Source organism: Phalacrocorax carbo, chromosome 7 (assembly GCF_963921805.1).
Source record: "Phalacrocorax carbo chromosome 7, bPhaCar2.1, whole genome shotgun sequence".
In the NCBI taxonomy this organism is placed as follows: domain Eukaryota; kingdom Metazoa; phylum Chordata; class Aves; order Suliformes; family Phalacrocoracidae; genus Phalacrocorax; species Phalacrocorax carbo.
In genome coordinates this window covers 28,460,613-28,480,813 of record NC_087519.1, presented here as the reverse complement: position 1 = coordinate 28,480,813, position 20,201 = coordinate 28,460,613, and the positions used below count along the sequence as shown (strand labels likewise).

The window sequence follows — 20,201 nt, the reverse complement described above, 5'->3', positions numbered from 1 at the left end:
GCTACATGTCCTCCCAGCTTTCTAACAAACTACAGTTTCACCCATCGGCCCTTGGGCAGATGACTTACATCCTTTATACTTCCACTCTAGCTCTGCAGCCTTTGCCAATATAATTCAGAAGGAATACCTATGTAAAAAGAACATATATGTAATAGTATTCCAACTATTGCTTTGTAGACCTACAAAGGTCAACTTTTCAAAGCGACGTCTCACATTGAGCTGTTACTGCGCTGCAGCCACCGTGTGTGCGGAGGCTTGTGCAGAAACGCAGCATCTATCACATAGCAGCTCCTATCACATCCAAAATCAAGGCTAGATTGCTTGCAGGATGTCCTGATCGAGCACACAGTTCCTTGGTTGTATGCCTGCAGGTTTCTTCACCACCACGCTGGAGAAGGCCCTTGCAATTGTGGTTGACTCCATACAGCATTTTTAAAGCTGCGACTCAGAGCCCATGCCTGTCTTGCAAACACCAAAAGGGGAGCTTTTGTTTAAAGTTGTTCTGAGTGGATGGAGGGGTGTTTTTTCCTCTTGTGAAATGCCTGAGCTCTGCTTGCTCTTTTGTCTCGTTCTTCACTGTCAGCTTCTGTTATCTTTTCTACTGCCTTTGCAAGAAAGATGTGTTGTGTTTGGTACACACAGGAACACCCACTCACAAGCTTCATGCTCCCTGGCTGACACTGCTGCATGACCATTCATGGTATGATGAAAGGCTGCATCACCAGGATTGTGAAGCATTCAAAATCCTTCACATTTTATGAAATACACAGGGTCAAAAAAGAGGTGTGTCTTTTCATGCGTGCTTGCTCACAGTTAAATTATTTTTTAAACTCAGAGTTAAATAGTACTGGTATTTTAAAGAGTATATTTAGTGAATATAACACATTTTAATTCCTGCTAAAAGACAGAAATACGTCATAGAGTCTGACTCTACAGCTATTTAAATCCGGAACATCAGACCTAAGTAATCTCAGGATAATTTACACTCTGAAATGTGGTATAGATCTACTTACACCCTCAGCCAGTATTGTTGTAGCTGCTGGAATTAGAATTGACTCTGTCTTCCCATTTTTTAATCTGTTCTTCACAAAGAGGTTTTAGCAATAGAAAGAAATAGAAATAGAAATAGAAATAGAAATAGAAATAGAAATAGAAATAGAAATAGAAATAGAAATAGAAATAGAAATAGAAATAGAAATAGAAATAGAAATAGAAATAGAAATAGAAATAGAAATAGAAATAGAAATAGTTGGGAGGGACTTACAATGATCCTCTAGTCCATCTGCAGTTCTCCTGGGCAGTTACTGTGAACTGGAAGAGCAGCAGGTAAGGCTGCAGCCTCAAAAGCCATATAAATGTTGCCAGCTATGGAAGTGCTCTTTTTCCAGGGGCTGCTGGTGCTCACACCCCATCCTGTGTTTCAGAGGGAGTGAGACATGTCATGTCAGTGAGGATCCGAAGCTCCAAGCACCCAGCAAGCACTCAGAGGCTGAGTTGCTAGGCCAGGGTCTTCCACAGACTCCAGAAACTGCTTTGAAACCCCTTTCTTGGGAATGGAGGAATATATTTTTGAATTAAACTGCATTTAAGCTATTCTGGAAGAACAGCCCTTCTTACTCCCAATTGCCATAACAGGCGCTGGGGGTGCAGATCAATTATTAGTGGTTTGTTGGCGCTGCTGTGACATGTGAGACTCCACTTTGCATATACCTGAGATTAGGATAAGCAGGTGAGTTGTTTCTGGAGCATCCACATACAAACAGGCATTCATATAGCAGCTTTTTCTATAAACGCTCTCAAAAATACAGCCAAATTGTGAAAGGGTGTAGCCTCACCACAACTCTGCTTCCTTTTTAAGAAGGGGGAGGTGGACTGAAACACCCAGTTTTACCTGCTGAAACCCACCCTTGTGTATTTAGAAACCCATGCTTTGGATTGCATCCAGCTGAGAAAGCCTTTGAGAGTTTAATTTTTCCATTTGGAAGAAAAGCATGTCAATTTGTCTGTAGTATGAGAGTATCCTCTTCTGCCTCCAACTCCTGAAGCAGCCTGGGGATTGTTTTTAGGGGTTTGCTCTCAGTGGGCTGTGAGAAGCATGACCCAGGTGTCGTTGCACGAGGAATTGGCCCATGATGAAATTGGACCCTAGGAAGAGTCCCTGAGTGAAGATCTGGAGGGTGAGCAGAGCCTGTGCAATGGTAGGTTATTAAGTTTCAAAACATCCTATCTTTTAATACAGCAGACTCCCAGGAGCAGAGACCATCATGCAAAACAAATACAACTGTGCAAAACAAACCCGGTTACCAAAGCAAGCACTGGCTTGTTGTAAAGACACCCCCCTCATTTACTGGAAAAGAAAAACATGGATGTAGGTGTTTACACAGTCTGAATAGTGGAGGATTGGCCTTGCTATTATGTTTCATGGCTTTCGGTGTTCCATGTGGCAACCTTTATTTAAACATAGGGGACAGAAGAGACTTTTTGTTTGTTTGTTTGGGGCTTTGTTTCTTTTTCTATCACTTTAAAGGGCTGAAGAGTTTATTGTGTGCGAAATGCAGGAAGAGTCTAAATGAACACCAGATGAGAGGAAACAGACTGAGGAAAATTGGGGCTATTTGCTACCAAAGGAAGTAATCATTGTACATGTATTAAATTCCAATCTCTAGCTGAGAGTGTGTTTTGCTATGCAAGAAATCTGACTGTAGAGTAACCCAAAATGGAAATACGTGGAGTCTTCCCAAGTTTGGGCTTTAAAAGTTGTAAGCAGGGGTTTGGTGTACTGGTGGTAAGTAAGGCAGAAGGCAACTTTTACCAAAGCACATGCTGAGGTTGGGTGGAGAGTGTTCTGCACCCCAGCGTTTCCCACCATAGTGGAAGGTCATTTTGTGGCTCTGTGCAGAAGGGTAAAAGAGATTTTACTACATCTGTTATTTGTTGCTAACATTTGGTATGACTTTGTAATCAGAATATAAATTCCTTACAAACTTTCATCTGCCACATTCTCAGCTCTTCCATCATTAGAGATACCGGATTCACCTTTACTTATTATTTATCTCTAAGTCATTGCTGGAATGGCTTCTTTAGAATACAGTGTCCATTTTCAGCAGAGATAATGGTTACCTAATGATCCCCTTAATTGTCTCTGTAAGGTGAGGGTTTAAGGGATCGCAGTAGGGCTGCTGACTGCTCTAGTTCTTCTTCCCTGGATCTCTGCAGACTAACAGCAGGGTAGGTGCACATTTTCATTTCGCTGGTGGGAGGCAAAATCACTGGTTGTTTTAGTGATAAACTATTTACAGTGAGAGCCAGTATGAATTGAATTAGGACCCCCATTAATTATTTGAGGAGTGTGTAATACATGGGCTTAGCTTACAAAGATGCCTTAAATCAGCCACAAATTTGACATTGCTACTTCTTTTAAACAAAACAGAGCGTTTCTCATTCCTGCAAGCCGGCAGACACCCTGTTCAATTCAGTTAATTCAGCAAGGACATAGAAAGATTTTTTTTTTTCTTTAGCAGTAGAAAATTGTAGCCTGGGGGCATGCTGCTTTGACAGATTGGGGTTATATGGTTGAAGCTGACCTATGCAACTTCCTTCCCCTTCCCCCTCCTGGCAGGCGGGATGAAGCATATATGATTGGCAGTGGCTATCCTTAGTTTGCTCTTTATCTGATGGAAGGCCACCACAGTAGCAAAGAAGGACTTGTTATAGATTTTGCTTTTCCTGTGAGGGATGCTTGAAAGCTCAGTGAATAACCTGTAGAAATAATAATTAAAAAAAAAAGATATTTTGGCTGTGTGAGAGGGAAGCATTTAATCACAGCAAAGAATAGGGGATCGCACAGTCAAATAAGTAGTTCTTGGCAGATATTAGAGACCAGCAGTGGGAAGTAAGAAGGGTGTATCAAACAGGAGTGTAGGAAAGAACAAATGGAAATGAACTGAAGAGAGATAATAGCATCATATTTAGAATCTGTCACTTTATCAGATTTATGATGACTGGTTATTGGCAAAAGAAAGGGAATTGTTTTTTCAGAGGAAGAAGGGTTTTATTTCCCCATCATTAGCTGAGGAACCTGCTGACAGGAATTAAGGCAGAACATTACTAAATAGGAGCTTCAGCCAATCCCTCATATCTTCAAGAAAGGGTTATTTTTAACCCAGATCTGCTCAGTAACTGCATTTGCAGCATGGCCCTGCAAAAAAAAAAAAAAAAAAACCCACTCTGCTGGCAAAACTAAGGCTGCTTTGTGCTGCTATGTGAGAATGGGAAGGAGAGGTCCGGGGTGGGAATCTTGTAGGGCAACAGTGCCCCTGACGCCTGTGTCATGAAAATATGCCTCAAGTTAACTATTGCCCTCTGACCTCAATCCATGCTGAAATGGGCTTTGCATAATCATTGAAGGAGGCAGTTCCTGCTCCAAAAGATGTTATGTTTTGAATTGCCAAAACAGACAAAGGAGATACTGTCAGCCCTTCACACATGGGAAACAGAGGCAGAGAAAGGAAGATTTTTCTGGAGCACATAGACTAAATTTGACAGAAGGGGTACTTACACTCATGTTTCCTGAATTCATTTCTGTACTACAACTGCAAAATTGCCCTTCCTTTCTAATATCGGATATTTTTCTCCCTGAAACTTCAGTTCTAATACAGGGTTGTTTATTAGAAACATTATTTCATTTTGCTCTGTGTATTAAACATGCTAGTGATTCCTTCCTCAGCAAAACTATGCAGCTTGCATAAAGATCTGAGTTGCAATGCTGAAGTTACAAATGCCCCAGGGAGCTTCAGGTGCATTTTCACATTCAGACCGACAGGGATAATAATTCAAAGGAAGGCAGAAGTGTGACTCCAGCTTCTGCTTTTTTTTTTTTTTTTGTCCTCCTGGGGATCACGACCCCATGGATATGTAGAAGGGAAGCCTGCAAGAGTAGTAACACTGTTCTGCCCACCTTCACGTGGGAAGAAAAAGAAAAGAAGTATCTTTCTAACTAGAATGTCCATTTTTCTTGCTCAAGCTTGTTAACTCCAGGAAGACCAGTGAGACTTGGCATTGCATGACCAAACTGGGGCTGTTTGGGTTTTTTATGAGGCAGTATTGAGTGGAACCATCTGGGCTAGAAGACCACACTTCTGAAACGAGCCTTTAGGATTACTTAAGTTAAGTAGCTGTCTGGGGCACCATGCTGAAAGGAAGGGCACTCACAGCTGCATGTATTTTATGGGTTTATTTTATCTCTGATGACAAAAGAGAACTTACTAGTCATGTGGTTCCTCATAAATTTCAAGCCACTGCTGACAAGTGGCACTGCTTGTGTTCTCAACTACACTGGTGCAAAGTTTCCATGACTTTCTGGCTCTCTGTGTTAATAACAATGCTGCTAATGGATCATGCTTTGGAGAGATATCTAACTTTTCTCTGAACTTCAAGGCAATCCCCAAATAACAGTTTGACAATGGAAAGTTCAGTACCTTAAGAACCTTGGGTGAATGCTTCCATGGTCATTCATCTGATATCAAAGTGGCTCATCTCTCTGATTCCTGAGGCTCCAGTCTTCCTAAAGGTGTGCTGTTCAGTTTCCTGAGAGCTGAGTGAATCTGCACCTCTGAAACCAACATCCTTCTAGAAAGCTAAATACAGGTTTAGGAGCATGACTTTCAGTATGTCAATGACGCACCTCAGCTTAGACAGTTTTTGCATTTTATTCTTTTGCATTGCAGTCTCTGTTTTGGTTTGGTTTGCTTTTAATTTATGCTCTTGGGGGGGGGCAGCTTCCTAAAGTACCACAAGGGGCCTGGTCCTGTTGTTTCAGTTTCCAAGGATGTATCATGTTTCCATGTTAGGAGGCCAGCTCTCCTCCTTCAAGCACTTTTCTATGTGACAGACCTGGAAGGGGCACATCAAATTCAGTATAATTTAAAAAAATGTAACCTATTTTACTCTGCTTTCTATTCACTGAGATGAATCTTAGAGAGAGGTCACTCATAGTGAAATCTTTACCAGTGCATTGCCTCAACTAAAATAATAGCTCTTATAGTGCAGGCATGAAGAAAGAAATACTTGCTCCTGAACCTTTTTTCAGTCCATGTTCTCTTGAAGCTGTCTCTATTTCAGTGGACCCTAGAAGCTTTGCATGATATTTATTAATCTGATTTACTAATAGACTCCTAAAATTTAAACAGAGGGAGCAAGAAAAGATGAACTGGACTCAGGCTTACAGCAATCAGGTTTATACTAGATCTGCCACAGACACCCATTTGACTTTATGCACATCATTTAATATTTGTGGTTCCGCCGTCTAATGCAGGTACTAATTCTTCTTTGTTTCCCCATCCATACTTGTATAGAGCACAGGTTTGGACAAGAATCAGCTTCTCCTTTACCTCTGAATGCTTCACAAATGAGTCCCTGATCTTAGGTGAAACTTCTAGTTGCTTCTGTAAGCCACATAATAATAATTGGGCTTCAACCTGTTTCAGGAAAAAGTGCAACCTTTGGAACATTGGTGTAAATAAAAAGTCCACTGCAGTACACAAGTCAAAAACTGCTTGTAGTGTTTAGCATCAATGTCTGTTGTTTGAACATCTGGCATTTATCATTGCTCTCATTTTCCTTCCACTGTCATATTTTATCCCCATCTGTTAGAGGTTTCATAGCACTGTCTATATAAATTATAGCTGCATCTCAGTCTGGGTAGTTGAATCATTACAGGCTGCAATGTAAATGAAGAAAAAAGAGGGAAATTTAAGGGAGGTGTTTCTCTTACACACTCGGATCGCCGTCTTTCTCCCCTCTCCCGGTACACAGACAGTACTAGACAGTATTACTAGACAGCACTAGACAGCATGATATCCCTACTATGAAGACAGATCAAAAAGTTTCCAAAAATAGCAAATGTTTTTACCAGCCCTAGTTCAGAAGGCAGAAAGCAGGAGACGAGTTGGACCTGCAGTGGACACCCATTGCCATTGTTGGAAAGAACAAAATTTACTGCTTTGGAACAACCCTTCAGCAAGTTAATAATAAATTGGGAAAGCAAACATTCCTTAAAATCAGACTTCCCGGGCAATGACTTCAATGTATTTTCTTAAAATTAAATTACCTATATTGCAGTAATTTAGGTTTCTGCTTGGAATAATAATATTGAAGGTACTAGGAAAATATGGGTGTTAATATTAGCCAAAGCAGATTTTTTTTTACTTTTTTTTTCCCTCAAAAAATTGTGCAGTGCCCTCATAATGGCCATCATTTTCAGCTCTCCCAAGCCATGTCAGCAGGGCAGTGAGCTATAGCAGCATTTCAAAGATGTGGAAATGAGTGCACCACCACCACTTCCAGTAGCATGCATGCGTTACCCCGCCAAAGCCAGGTAATTCCGTTTGCACTGTCACACAGCCCCATGCACTCAGAGCACATGTGGATTTAATTCCCTGCCAGCTTTAGCAAGTAGAGAGAGTATTTCCTTGTTCTAGAAACACTCAGAGGCACTGTAGTCCCAAGCTACTGGAAGTCAGGGAAAAAGGGCCCATTTCTCTGTGTCTGGGGAGTGTCATTGCAGACTGCCATTGCTATCAATCCCAGAACTTTATCCAGACTCAAGGTGGGCTGAAGCTGGAGGGTCTGTCTGTACAAGACAGCTGTCATGTTTTCGGTTCACAGGACAGCTTGTATTGTTGGGGACTTCATTATTCTTAGAAGAGCAAGAATGCCCTGTGTCTCTATGTGTGTTCCTCCTGATTGTCTTGCTTTTTCATAGAAACATAGTATCATAGAATGTTCTGAGTTGGAAGGGACCTTCAAGAATCATTGAGTCCAACAGGTTGTCCTGTCCTTGCACAGGACAACCCCAAATTCACACCATGTGTCTGACAGTGTTGTCCAAATACTTCTTGAATATTGTGACGCTTGGTGCCGTGACTGCCTCCCTGGGGAGCCTGTTCCAGTGCTCTACCACCCTGTGGGTGAGGAACCTTTTCCTAATATCCAACCTAAACCTCCCCTGGCACATCTTCCTGCCATTCCCTCAGGTCCTATCATTGGTTACCAGAGAGAAGAGATCAGCACCTGCACCCCCTCCTCCCCTTGTGGGGAAGCTGTAGACAGCAATGAGGTCTGCCCTCAGTCTCCTCTTCTCCAGGCTGAACAAACCAAGTGACTTCAGCCGCTCCTCATATGGCTTCCCTTCTAAACCCTTCACCAACTTTGCGGTCCTCCTCTGGACACACTCTAGTAGCTTTATATCCTTAATATACTGTGGCGCCCAAAACTGCACACAATATTCAAGGTTAGGCTGCACCAGCGCAGAGTACAGCGGGACAATCACCTCCCTCAAACAGCTGCAGTGCAGTACTTGATGCACCCCAGGACACGGTTGGCCCTCTTGGCTGCCAGGGCACACTGTTGGTTCATGTTCAACTTGCCGTCAACCAGAACCCCCAGGTCTCTCTCCACGGGGCTGCTCTCCAATCTCTTGTTCCCCAGTCTGTATGTACATCCAGACATTGCTGTGCCCAAGGTGCAAAATCCATCACTTGCCCTTGTTTAACTTCATATGGTTGGTGACTGCCGAGCTCTCTAGTTTGTCTAGACTCTCTGCAGGGCCTCTCTGCCCTCAAGAGTGTCAACATCTCCTCCCAGTTTTGTGTCATCAGCAAACTTAATCAGTATTCCTTCCAGTCCTGCATCCAAGTCATTTATGAAGATATTAAAGAGTACCGGCCCCCAAGAAGGATCCCTGCAGAACCCCGCTAGTGACCGACCACCAGCCCCATGTAACCCCATTTACTATAACCCTTTGAGCCCAACCCCTCAGCCGATTGCTCACCCATTGCATTATGTGTTTATCCAGCTGTACGCTGGACATATTGTCCAGGAGGACACTGTGAGAGACAGTATTGAAAGCTTTACTGAAATGCAAAAAAGATTACATCTACTATCTTTCTTTGGTCAGCTAGGTGGGTAACCTTGTCATAGAAAGAAATTAAGTTTGTTAAGCAGGACTTTCCCCTCGTGAACCTGTTATGGCTGGGACCAATGACTATGTTGTCTTTCAGGTGTTTTTCAGTTACTCCCAGAATAATCTTCTCCATAATTTTGCCAGGCGTGAAAGTCCCTCCTTTCTAGTCTTATGTGTCAAAAGTGTGTATTAAGTTTGTTCGAATTGAGAGCAGATTAGCTGAAATAAGGACTATTGCTACCATTGCTGGTTGTCAACTCTTGCCTTCTCTCTCTACAAAGCATATTGCATTCCTGATTTCCCATTATTTTTCACTTATGTTCCTGTGGTGTTATGCTGCAACTTGGTGCAGGCTCCCAGATTTCAGCTCAGCAGCCAGATCAATCAAGCAGTAGGTGTCCTGGTCAGCATCTGCACAAAGTGAAAATGATAGGCTCAGCTCATAAACAGAGCAGTCCTGGCTGATTCAGGGAGTGCATGGTTGTGTGAAAGGCCAGGCAGTCCCTAAAGTCACAGTTGCTCTCTGAAGTTGGTAGATCGGTTGAATCCTGATTTGTTCTGACATTGCAGTCTGTTTCTGGAAATGGATGTCCTGGTGAAAGCATTACTACTTGGCAAGGCTAAAATGGTGGGCAATGAGAAAGAGAAACATGGGTCTAATGTTGCACAAAGTGCTTTGCATGAGATATTGCAAGAAGAAAATAATCCAAGAGTACAGTGAAATGGATACTGTAATGTTGATTTACTCGTCTTTTAGATATCTGCACTAGATCTCAGCTTCCCAAACATAATTCTTGTTACTAGCAGAATATTTATTTTATTTCTTTTCTTCTTGTAGAAAATTTTACTACATCACACTGCTGAGAGACCCTGTATCTCGTTACCTCAGCGAATGGCGTCATGTCCAACGAGGTGCTACTTGGAAGACCTCTTTGCACATGTGTGATGGCAGGACACCAACTCCTGAAGAGCTGCCATCGTGCTATGAAGGCACGGACTGGTCAGGCTGCACGCTGCAGGAGTTCATGGATTGCCCATATAATTTGGCCAACAACCGTCAAGTGAGGATGTTGGCTGACTTGAGCTTAGTGGGCTGCTACAACATGTCTTTCATCCCAGAAAACAAACGAGCACAGATCCTGCTGGAGAGCGCAAAAAAGAACCTCAAAGACATGGCCTTCTTCGGCCTGACAGAGTTCCAGAGAAAGACTCAGTACCTGTTTGAGAGAACTTTTAATCTGAAATTCATCCGGCCCTTTATGCAGTACAACAGTACTAGGGCAGGAGGGGTGGAGGTGGATAACGACACCATCCGGAGGATCGAGGAGCTCAATGACTTGGACATGCAACTCTATGACTATGCAAAGGACCTCTTCCAACAGCGCTACCAATACAAACGGCAGCTAGAGAGGATGGAGCAGAGGATAAAGAATCGGGAAGAGAGGCTTCTTCACCGGTCCAATGAAGCACTTCCCAAGGAAGAGACCGAAGAACAAGGACGCTTGCCCACTGAGGACTACATGAGCCATATTATAGAGAAGTGGTAGCGTAGGCAGACTTTTATATTAATGATATTCTAGGGTTTCCATATAAAAGATCATGGAAGTAAAATTACAAAACCAACAAAAAGTATTTTATTTAAAAGCAAGTCTGTAAAACAGAAGATAGATTGCTTCCTTAAGCATAGGGTCTTTTTACTGTTTCTTACAAGACCGATGAGATTCTTAAAAAAAATATAAATGCATAAAAATAAAAAAAGGGTCAACATTATAATGCAGAGGTAAAAAAATGCACAAATGCAGTTACCCACTCTTAAGGACAAATACAAAAGAATGTTTCTTATCCTCACAATTCAAACACAAATGGAAGAAGTAGGATTTTTTAAGATCTGTTTATCCCCTGAGCACAATGATACAAAGATATGTAATTAAAAAACAAGGAAACTGAGGTTTTCTTTTGTGGGTGTTTTTGGAGCTGGGGTGGGAATTGCATTGCTTGTAAGTAAATTACAACGGTGACTAAGCTGATAATGTACTATCCTGTCAGGCTGTGATCTGAGCACAAGGGTGGTCACTTTGTTTCAGCTGGCAGCCACTGCCAGAAAGTAGAGCGCCATCAAAATAAAAGAAGAAAAACGTCAGAGGATGAGAAACATTAAAACAAATTGACTACAGCCTAGGATATGTACTTAGCACAGTGGTTTTGATACGTTGCACTGGTGTCACATCTACATATGCAACTTCATCACAAAAATAATAGGGAATTCATGCACTGAGCTCCCAGATTTTTTTTACAGACAGGTCCCAAAACAAGTTAAAAGCCCACCAAATTCCACATAGGCTCAAACATGCACTCACATGCCATCCTGTCACCCTACACAACTGCCGCTCATGCCTTCATCAGTATTATGTGTTAAGAGCACATGAAAAACTTATCCTAAATACTAAAAAAAAGGAAGACGACAAATCTGCACGACAAGTTCCAAGAAGACTCAGCAAATAATCAGTCATTAATGGCAAACTGATCCGGGGGTGATTTTGTTTTGTTTGTTGCTATGTGAAATACCAGACTAGAACAAGCATACAGAGTACCCATATCTGTATTTTTTTCAGTTATTTTTACTTGCTTTTATCAGGAGATAATGGGCATCAGCCTGCTTCCAGTGAAGTCACTAGAACTGATTTAAGTGGGAATAGAATGGGGCTGTCTTCCAGAGCTGTGAAAATTTCTGACTATGGGTCTGAATAAATTATGAGACAGTGTACATTGTCTTTTGGCAGAGTGCCTGTTCTGCAGCTCTTACTTTAAATGAACAAGCTGTGTTCATAAAACTGGAAAGGAGAATCATGGATAATTTTTTTTTAGTCTCAGACCACTTTCAAAGCAGAACTCTTTCAATGCTGTTTTTTAGGGACTCATGTAAGTTTAATCCTCCAGTGTGGTGACAGTCTAACCAGGTTCTGCATACTGACTTTCGAGTCACAGAACAGCAATGACTTCTCTAGTTCCTCTTCCCACTCACCAAATTAAAGTATGGCTTATTTTCTTGCTGTTGCAAGCACTTCTTTGTTTGGCTATAAGCATGGAAATGAAGCAGTTTTTGCCTGTTTCACATTTCACCCTGTTATTACTCAGCCTGTAAGACCTGAACCAGCTTACCCAGTTTAGGGTAAACTACAAACCAAATGGAATATGATTTGATTTTCAAAGGCCATGTTAACTGCAGATCAACTATGGCATTGAAATCACTGGAGGAGAGGCAGAGAGCTGATCCATTCAGCTTTAGCATGTTGTTTTTAGTGTGTTCCTTTCCCATCACATGAATCCACTGAAGTGCTGCTTGTTTTGTATTTTAATTCGCTCTTTCTGCCTCTGTACACAGTTCCCACCAGTTTCAAATTCAGACTAAGTTTTGCAAAAGAGGTAGCTGCCTTAAGCAGAGGAGCTGCCTTGCTTCTTCTGTGTACACCCTGGGGGATACACCTTGCTTTTGGAGATCTTCTCCAGAAGAGTGAAGATGACTAAAACTTAAGAACAGGAAGTAAAAACAGCACTTAGGGCTCAAATACAACCCTGTTACAGCCCCAATCCAAAGTCCACCAAAGTCAAAGGATGTCTTTCCTATTGATTTCAGATTAATTTTGATCGGATCTGCATCCTGGTGCTGCAAAGTCCCCAAGCACACGCTCACCCTTCTACAAGCACAGTGGGATGTTGTTACCCATGCATTTCATACCAATATTTGCTAGTGGTGTCTCTGTCTTTAAGATTCTGCCACAAAATGGCCCCTGTTCCCAGAGATGTGAAGCTTGGCCATAAGCATTTCCTCCTAGCTGAAAAGTGGGAAGCAAAATGAAGCAATTTTGGGGTTTTGGCTTGGGGGCAGAAGGTATTACAAATACATTTGCTCATCTCTGAATTCCAAGACTGGGGGGAGCTATGTCTGCTAGTTCCCAGCGCTTTTATGTGTTGCTGTAACTAAAGAAAACATTTGTATTTTAAAAAAATGCAATTTTACAGGCTGTTTACCCACAAAATCAATACACATGATATAAAAAGCAACTGCACAGTTACCAGCTTTCCCCACAGGCTTTTCACTGTGCATCCTGTGTTATGGATCCATAATGCACAAATGGTTACTGCAGTTAATCCATATTCGAGGTGCACAGTGGCACAGCTCTGGCAGGGCCGTGTGGTGAATGCCCAGGCAGGTCTGCGTGTGCCGGCACTGACTTCTGATAGCCATTCTGTACCGAAGGCCAAATTCTGTTCTCATCTACCAAAGGGTGACAGTAAACAGGATCATGGATGATTAGGACCAGCATAATTTGGCCTGGTCTGCCTGAGTTGTTTCTGTGTTGTGGGCTCTGAGTAACCAGCTGGATTTTAATGGATCTATCTGCAGCATTCTCTAAATCAGAGGCAGCCTCTGACCCTAGAAACATGTCAGTAGAAGACCTTGTTCCATCATTTTCTTTGTACTATATTACAGTAACGAGCAAAAGAAATGGAAGTATCTTGAAAAATGTCTTGGTAACAGTTTCACTTCAACCCACAAAAGGAAGGCTGACCTCAGCTTAGCACTGAGGTGGAAATTTCTAGATTCAAATCCTGCGCCCGGCAAATGCTTCAGTTTCTCCACCTGTACATTGGGACTAACAAATTTATGGACTCTAAAGAGGTACTCCAAGGTATGAGAAGTATAGGGTACTTTGAAACAGATTCTAAGTATAGGACATTAAGAGAATGACCCCAAAGCCATTGCTTACCCTGGCTGCTGTGCTGGTGTGTTTACAGCTGTAGGCCATGCTTTAATTTATTCTAAGTGCTGTGTGCCAGAGCACTGGTTGCAGGCCGTACCTGGCACTATTTTCTTCCTTTAGTGGGTTTAAATGAACTTCTTTAACATAATGTGAATGTAGTTTTTTGTGATTTGTATGTACTACAGTTTGAAGTGGTACAACCTCTTTTATTTTTAGGACTGATTATTTGATGCTACAGTAACATGAAAAAATGTATGTGTAGTTTTAAAATGAATGGAGAACAACAGCTTTAAGGCAATCTGGCAGAAGTAGTGGCCAGATAGTACATTCTTGTTCAATACATGCCCCTTTCTTCCAAAATGTTTTTCCTGTGACTTCTAGACAAGCTGAGACCTTCTTCACTTCAGGAGGTGTTTCTTCATAGGGCCCATCAATGCATCATGATCCAGGTCAGGATAGGTGAGTGCTGGGTACAGTGAGGCCAGGTACAAGACTGCGACCTCTCTCTTACTGGAGTTCTTGAAGCAGTTCCCCTGGAATTCAGATTTTACCTGGTTCTCTGACACTCAGATGTGTGTCCATCCCACAGTGTTTCTGCCATGGTTCCAGGGACACCCTGTGAAAAGCCTTACAAAAACTGGGGCTGTGTAAGGTATTTCTAAGGGTTTATACCATCAGCAGTATTAGTGTGAGTATTTTGGACAGGCAGTTACGTGGTACCAGGCCAAAGATGAGGGCTTTTAGCCTCTGCCATCTTACACTCTGCTGACCCTTTTACATTCACAAACAAAGGTGAAGCTCTGGGGACTTCCCAGCAGACTCCATTCCTGCTTTGGGAAGGTGGAAATGCCAAGACGAGCTGCAGTGCTGAGAAGGAGGTGGTCTTTTTTGCTTCTAGTCACCTGAACAGTGTTAACTTCACTAACAAAAAAAAATCTCAATGATCAGTGTGAATTTCTGGCTTGCCTGAATTTTTTCTTTGTGTCCAACATTTTGGAATAAATGGGGAGCACTTCAGTCTGATTTTTCCACCCCATAGTCCCTTACTTGCTTACAAAACTGGGATGGCAATGAAAGCAGCATAAAGAAGATCCCAACAAGCTTTTGAAGCCTCTCCCAGGGCTGTCCCGTAGGAGCAGAAAGGGCAGTGCAGTTGCTGAGAATACAAGCAAGGCAGAAGAACCAGCACGGTGGCAGTACAGACAGATGTCAGTTACAAAGTTTTCACTCTGAGCCCCTTAAATCATAGAGACCACTGAACAGGTACAGAAGGTAATGACCAACACTACAGAACAGGGCCTGACCAAGATCTATATCCTGGGGTTAAAGCTTCTCTAGCTTTGTACTGACATTTAGAGTTAGTCAGACCCTCCACTATCCTGTAGAATTTTCCAGATCTAATAAAAATGGGTAACACTACAGGAATTTGCAACCCAGACTATGCTAAACATTGTATTTCCAAGGCTGTATCTTGGAATGCAACTCTCACTTCCTGCTGGATTTAAATCACAGGGCTGGCTGCATTATCTTTTTGTTCTTGTTTTCACTAATATAAGCGGATCATGTTCCAGCGACAGAAGCGAATGCAGGCTTTGCTGCCTGATCAGCAGCAGAGCCACGCCTTTAAAGGACAGGTTGGTTAGCAGCAGTTCAGGCAGCAAGCAACGGAGCTCATGTCTGCGCACACAGTCTGAGCTGTCTGTGGCTGTTTGTTTTGCCCCACCTACAGGAGTTCTGCCAAGGTGAATACAATCCTGATAAGCATGTGGGTATTAAAGCCTGTATTGTCCCAGCTGCAGGTGGTTTTCTCTGTAATTTTTAGCCATGCAAGCTGAAAAAACCCAAGATTTGCAAATAAGCCTGTCTCATCCCTCAAAGCCCCACAATTCTCCCTCCCTGTTTTCCTCCAGGTGTCAATTCTGCAGACTGGATTGAGAGAGTTGTACTATAATGAATAATTTTATATTCAAATGGTTTACTGAGCATGATTTGTTTTGTACATATTGGAATATGATTTAACTTATTTTTATTGCCCCTTTTCATCTTTTTTTTGTAAGGAGAAGGCAAAAATCTGCACCCTCTCTCAATGTGAAATTCCTCCGTGTTTGCGTGTAGTCTGCCAGGCAAACATGCAACAGCCACAGCATTTCTCACCATCCCTACTGGTATCAGATTTTATTTTTTATTGTCATTTGGTTTTGTCTGAGGCTTTGCTTATATTGTCTCTTCTGTCCTCTCTGCCGCACAATCTGCACAGGGAAGGGAAAGGACAATGCAGGCGGGACTTTCTTCCTCCCCCGTCTTGTGTGCTTTACCTACCAAGGAACTCAGTTCTTATCTTCAAGGAGTTGTGTGACTGAGGGTAAACAAATACAAATGTCCCCCCGCCTGCCTTCCATCCTCCATATTGTAGATCAAACAGATTCAGCTTCTCTGAAAGTGATTGTGGCTGGAGTCATTCCATTGGGCTGAATGTGTATGGTTTGCACTTTTTTTTCCCACTTCAGGAACTTAAAACCAACAAAAAATAAAAGACAACTGTTTAACTTGAGCCGAGTAACACTTAAAGCTTTATATATTTATTTATAGCATCTTACAAAAAGTGTTGAAAGTTTTTTCTTCCACAAGAAAAATTGGATTTAAAAAAATAATCATCTAATTGTTTTTGTCTAGATCAAGAATGAATGTTAGCAGGTGAAATAAACCTTAAAACTGAGCATCTGTCGTGTGTGTTGTCCTTGCATTGGCCTTTGAAAGCTGTTTCAGTGTAATATTGCTTGCCTTCCTATTACAGAGAGATAAAGCTGCCAGTGGAGTTGATGGAGAATATTTGTTTTCTGCTAAAAAACAGACTCCTAACACAGAAATATTCAGGCAGAAACTGCAGTCTGTTTTTTCTTGTTGTTACATTTGAACCAACATTACAAAAAGCCCTTGAGCCTTCTAAAACCCATCATCTTTTAAAAATTAATTACCTTTAATACTGTACAGTCCTCTTAGTTTTCTTTTTCAGTCATTGCAATGAACAGATTTGCAGGCAATAAATGGTGGCTGTTATACCAAATATTACAGAATAATTAACAGAAATGTTTTTATTTCTTGTTCAGAAGTACTTTCACCAAATGTGACCTCTGAAAATGTTCTCCTGTTAACAGAACTGAAATAAGCTCTGCACCTGGTTTTGATACAGTGAGGGTAAGTTAGAGGGTAAGAAAATGTTACAAGCACTGTACAGCATCCTAAGTGAGAACAGCTAGATGTTTATGCAAGTGTAGCAAATACCACTGTTATTTTACCCAAGCATCATCACACCACACTTTGCACCATATATGCTGGAGGAGCTAGAGTGTATGGACCTTCCCAGCTAGGCTGCTTGGGCGTTTTTTCTCTTCCACCTGTGAAAGTAATTCCACTCAAGTTACTGGAGGCCCAACTAAGTAAAATGTACAAACTAGCAGGCACACAATGCTGCATCAATGCATGCTGCTGAGGGGTTCTCATTTTACTTGCTGGGCAGTGCAGGTGCTGGTGGAAGGTCCAGGTGTCAGCGTGAGGCCAATATCACTGGTCTCGAGGAGAAGCGAAGGCACAAGAGCAATGCAGGCACTTGCCCCAGGCTGTGCCAGGGGCCTGTTGCAAAAAGACCCTTCAAATCCCGTTCCTCTGGCTCACTGCCTTTTACCATAACCATGAGGGAGAGGTTCCTCGATTGCATCATCACACTGAGCCTCCCATTGACGCCTCCTCCTAACCATCACTACTGCTGAAAAAGGAGCCACGCTCCAAAGGAACCGGGCTTTTATTATTTCCTACTTTCATTTACTTTTAGAATAACAAGAGCCACTTGCCACCGGCACCGCGCGGTCACACGTGTAGAAATTTCCCATAAGCGGCGGGAGGCACGCAACACCCCGCTGCCCCCTCAGCCCTAAAATGGCGGCAGCGCAACAGCCTCATCTTCCTCCGCGACGGTGCCCGGCTCTGGCGGCCGTCTTCTCACAGGGAGGCCGGGGAGAGGGGAGTGGAGCACTAGCACTTTCGCACCGATGTGCTCCCCCTTAGGGTGCTATTGGAGGGTGGTCCAGCGCCCCCCCCAGGGGCTGCGGTGCGCCAGGCCCGGCGTGAAGGAGCTGAAGCAGGGGCTCTCCACGGACTGCGGGGTGCGGTGCTCTGCAGGCTTCCCTGGGGTTTGTGCACATGGCTGCTCTGTGAGGGCCTCTGAGTGGCTGCTGCTGAAGGGGCTTTGGGTAGCAGCTGAGCCCCCTCCTGCAGTTTGCTTGCATGGGATGTTATCCACTGTCATCACTTTCCCAGTAAGCAGAGTAGGCACCAAAGAGCCTGGCTGCCTGAATTGGGGCAGGCTGGGCAGTGAGTCTGGGCGTTTCAGTTGCTGAAACATGGGTGCTTCTGTCTCCAGATGATCAGTAGCTTGGAGCACCAGGGGCTGGTGGCCTGTGATCCTTCCAGAGCTTTAAGAGGGTGTGGCAGCCTAGGTATGGATACAGCTTGTCCCCCTACTTGTCCTCCAAATGGCAGTGTTCCTGTTTGAAAGTGCTTTTTCTTTTTTTCCTCCTTTACCTTCCTTTCCCAAAAGCTAGAGATACTCTGTCACAAGAAGTCTGTGCAGGCAAAATGTTTTCATTTGCACATGGTCTTCTGTATCATCTTTAATATGGTTTTTCCTCTCGATCGTTGCTAGAAGCTTACAGGAAAAGGAGGGAGGACAGCTAGCAAGCCGGTGGAAGGAAGGCTGCTTCTAGTGCAAGAACTGGTGTAGGAAGGGGAAAAGAGCAGGAAGGATGCTGAAGGAGGGTTAAAAGAAAGGGAGAGCCTCCAGAGGTGTTTTTTTTTTTTTTCTTGGTCACGCTGATGATTGTTTAGTTTCCTTATGCTTAAGTTCAGGATGTTCCTGTTCGTGTTATATTTGGTCATTTTACACTATCCAGCGCTGCCTGTGGGGGATGTGCTGCCTCAGGTTAATTGGAAAGTGCCCTCCTATACATCCTGCTGTTACCCTAACAATAAGCAGCCCCTGGCTGCTCTGCTGCCCCAGATGACAGCCTGCTCTTCCTGAATGGAAAAGCTGATCCTGACAGTATCATATCAGAGGAGGTGGTGCTGAGCTCTTGTCAGAGGGTTGTGTTTTGTTTCTTTGGCTCACAAATTCACACGGAGTTACTTTAACTCTTTAATATCTTTCTTGCTGCTGTCTAAAGGAGGAGGAAAAGCAGAGCAAGTCTGCTTTAACACTATCATGCCAAAGGTTTTCAGTGCCAATCGATTGATCTTTGGGTAGTAGAGGTTCCTTCTCTCCTTGTTCAGGAGTCATGTGAGGCTGAACAGCCTTTTTGTCAAAGAGCAGAAAGAGGAATAGAGGTTCTTGCATAATTAAATTTATATCTAGCAATGACTGCATGTTTCTGTGGATTTTGTAAAACTGGGCAGACTTTAGGAAAGCCCCATGTATTGCAGTTCATAAAACTTTATGATGGCACTTACAGTAGGGACAAAAATAAATTTATATACAGATTAAAATAAAATTCTAGACTTTCTGCAGCTGGAAAGGTTCATGACTGATTTGGGCACATCAGCTCAGACCCTCTCTGCTGCAGCGGGAAACTAAGACACATTCATGCATTATATTAAAAAAAAACCCAACATTGTAGGTGTAACAATAAAGCAGTTTGAGCTTTACTATAGTTATTTCATAAAATTCAAGCTAAAAGGAGTAGTCAATGAAATATTCATGAATTGAACAATATTTAATAGACCATTGCCGTGTATCTGTTAAAGCAATTAGAGGTTGCAAGTGAGGAAGGCTTTACTAGCAAGACCCTGCATGCTTTAATTGACCTGGGAAGTAAGTGGCTTGGAAAAGAAGCCATACATGTTCATATTCTGCAAGCATTGTGTATAAGCCTAAAATGAATAAAATCATCAGTCTCTATTAATATTAATCAGACCATACTGTAGCATATTTGGGTGCTTTGGTATGTGATACTCCTTTTTAAGTTTTAGAAATTCTTTGCCCAGTATGAATTTACTTGTTTCTTTTGTTGGTGATGCTCTTCTCAAAAGGTTTTTTTACTCTTTTCATGTCCCTGCCTTATTCTTCCCCACTCCTAGTCCTGCTGTGCAGAAGGTTTGTCCCCAGTGATGGAGGACATGCAGTATCTCAAGCGGAGATCTCGTGTCCTTTGCACAGGGAGCTACAGAATGGAGATACCAAAACTTTTTAATCAATATCCAGCCAGCAACACAAGGGGAAAGCTGAATACCTGTCCTCCAGGAACTGGGAATGGATGAGTGATAGCAGTGCTTTGCAGATGTTTAATGAACTAGATGTTATTTATGTATTTTTTTGCTCTCTCCACTAATAATATCATTCTGTTAGGCTATGGTTATAGAATCCAGATGTTTGTGCAATAAATGAATAATAGTGATAAATAATAAACATTTAGTCATGCGACTTTAAT

General features: G+C 42.6%; 1 protein-coding gene across 1 annotated transcript in view; it reads left to right on the top strand.

Moving 5' to 3' along the window:
- HS6ST1 (heparan sulfate 6-O-sulfotransferase 1) overlaps nt 1–16,441 on the top strand; it is a 209,069-nt gene extending 192,628 nt beyond the window's left edge. Inside the window, exon 2 of the mRNA XM_064457271.1 lies at nt 9,801–16,441. Within this exon, the coding sequence (XP_064313341.1) occupies nt 9,801–10,509 (709 nt within the window). The 3' untranslated portion in view covers nt 10,510–16,441. The remainder of the gene's footprint in view (nt 1–9,800) is intronic.
- Nucleotides 16,442–20,201: the final 3,760 nt, after the last annotated feature.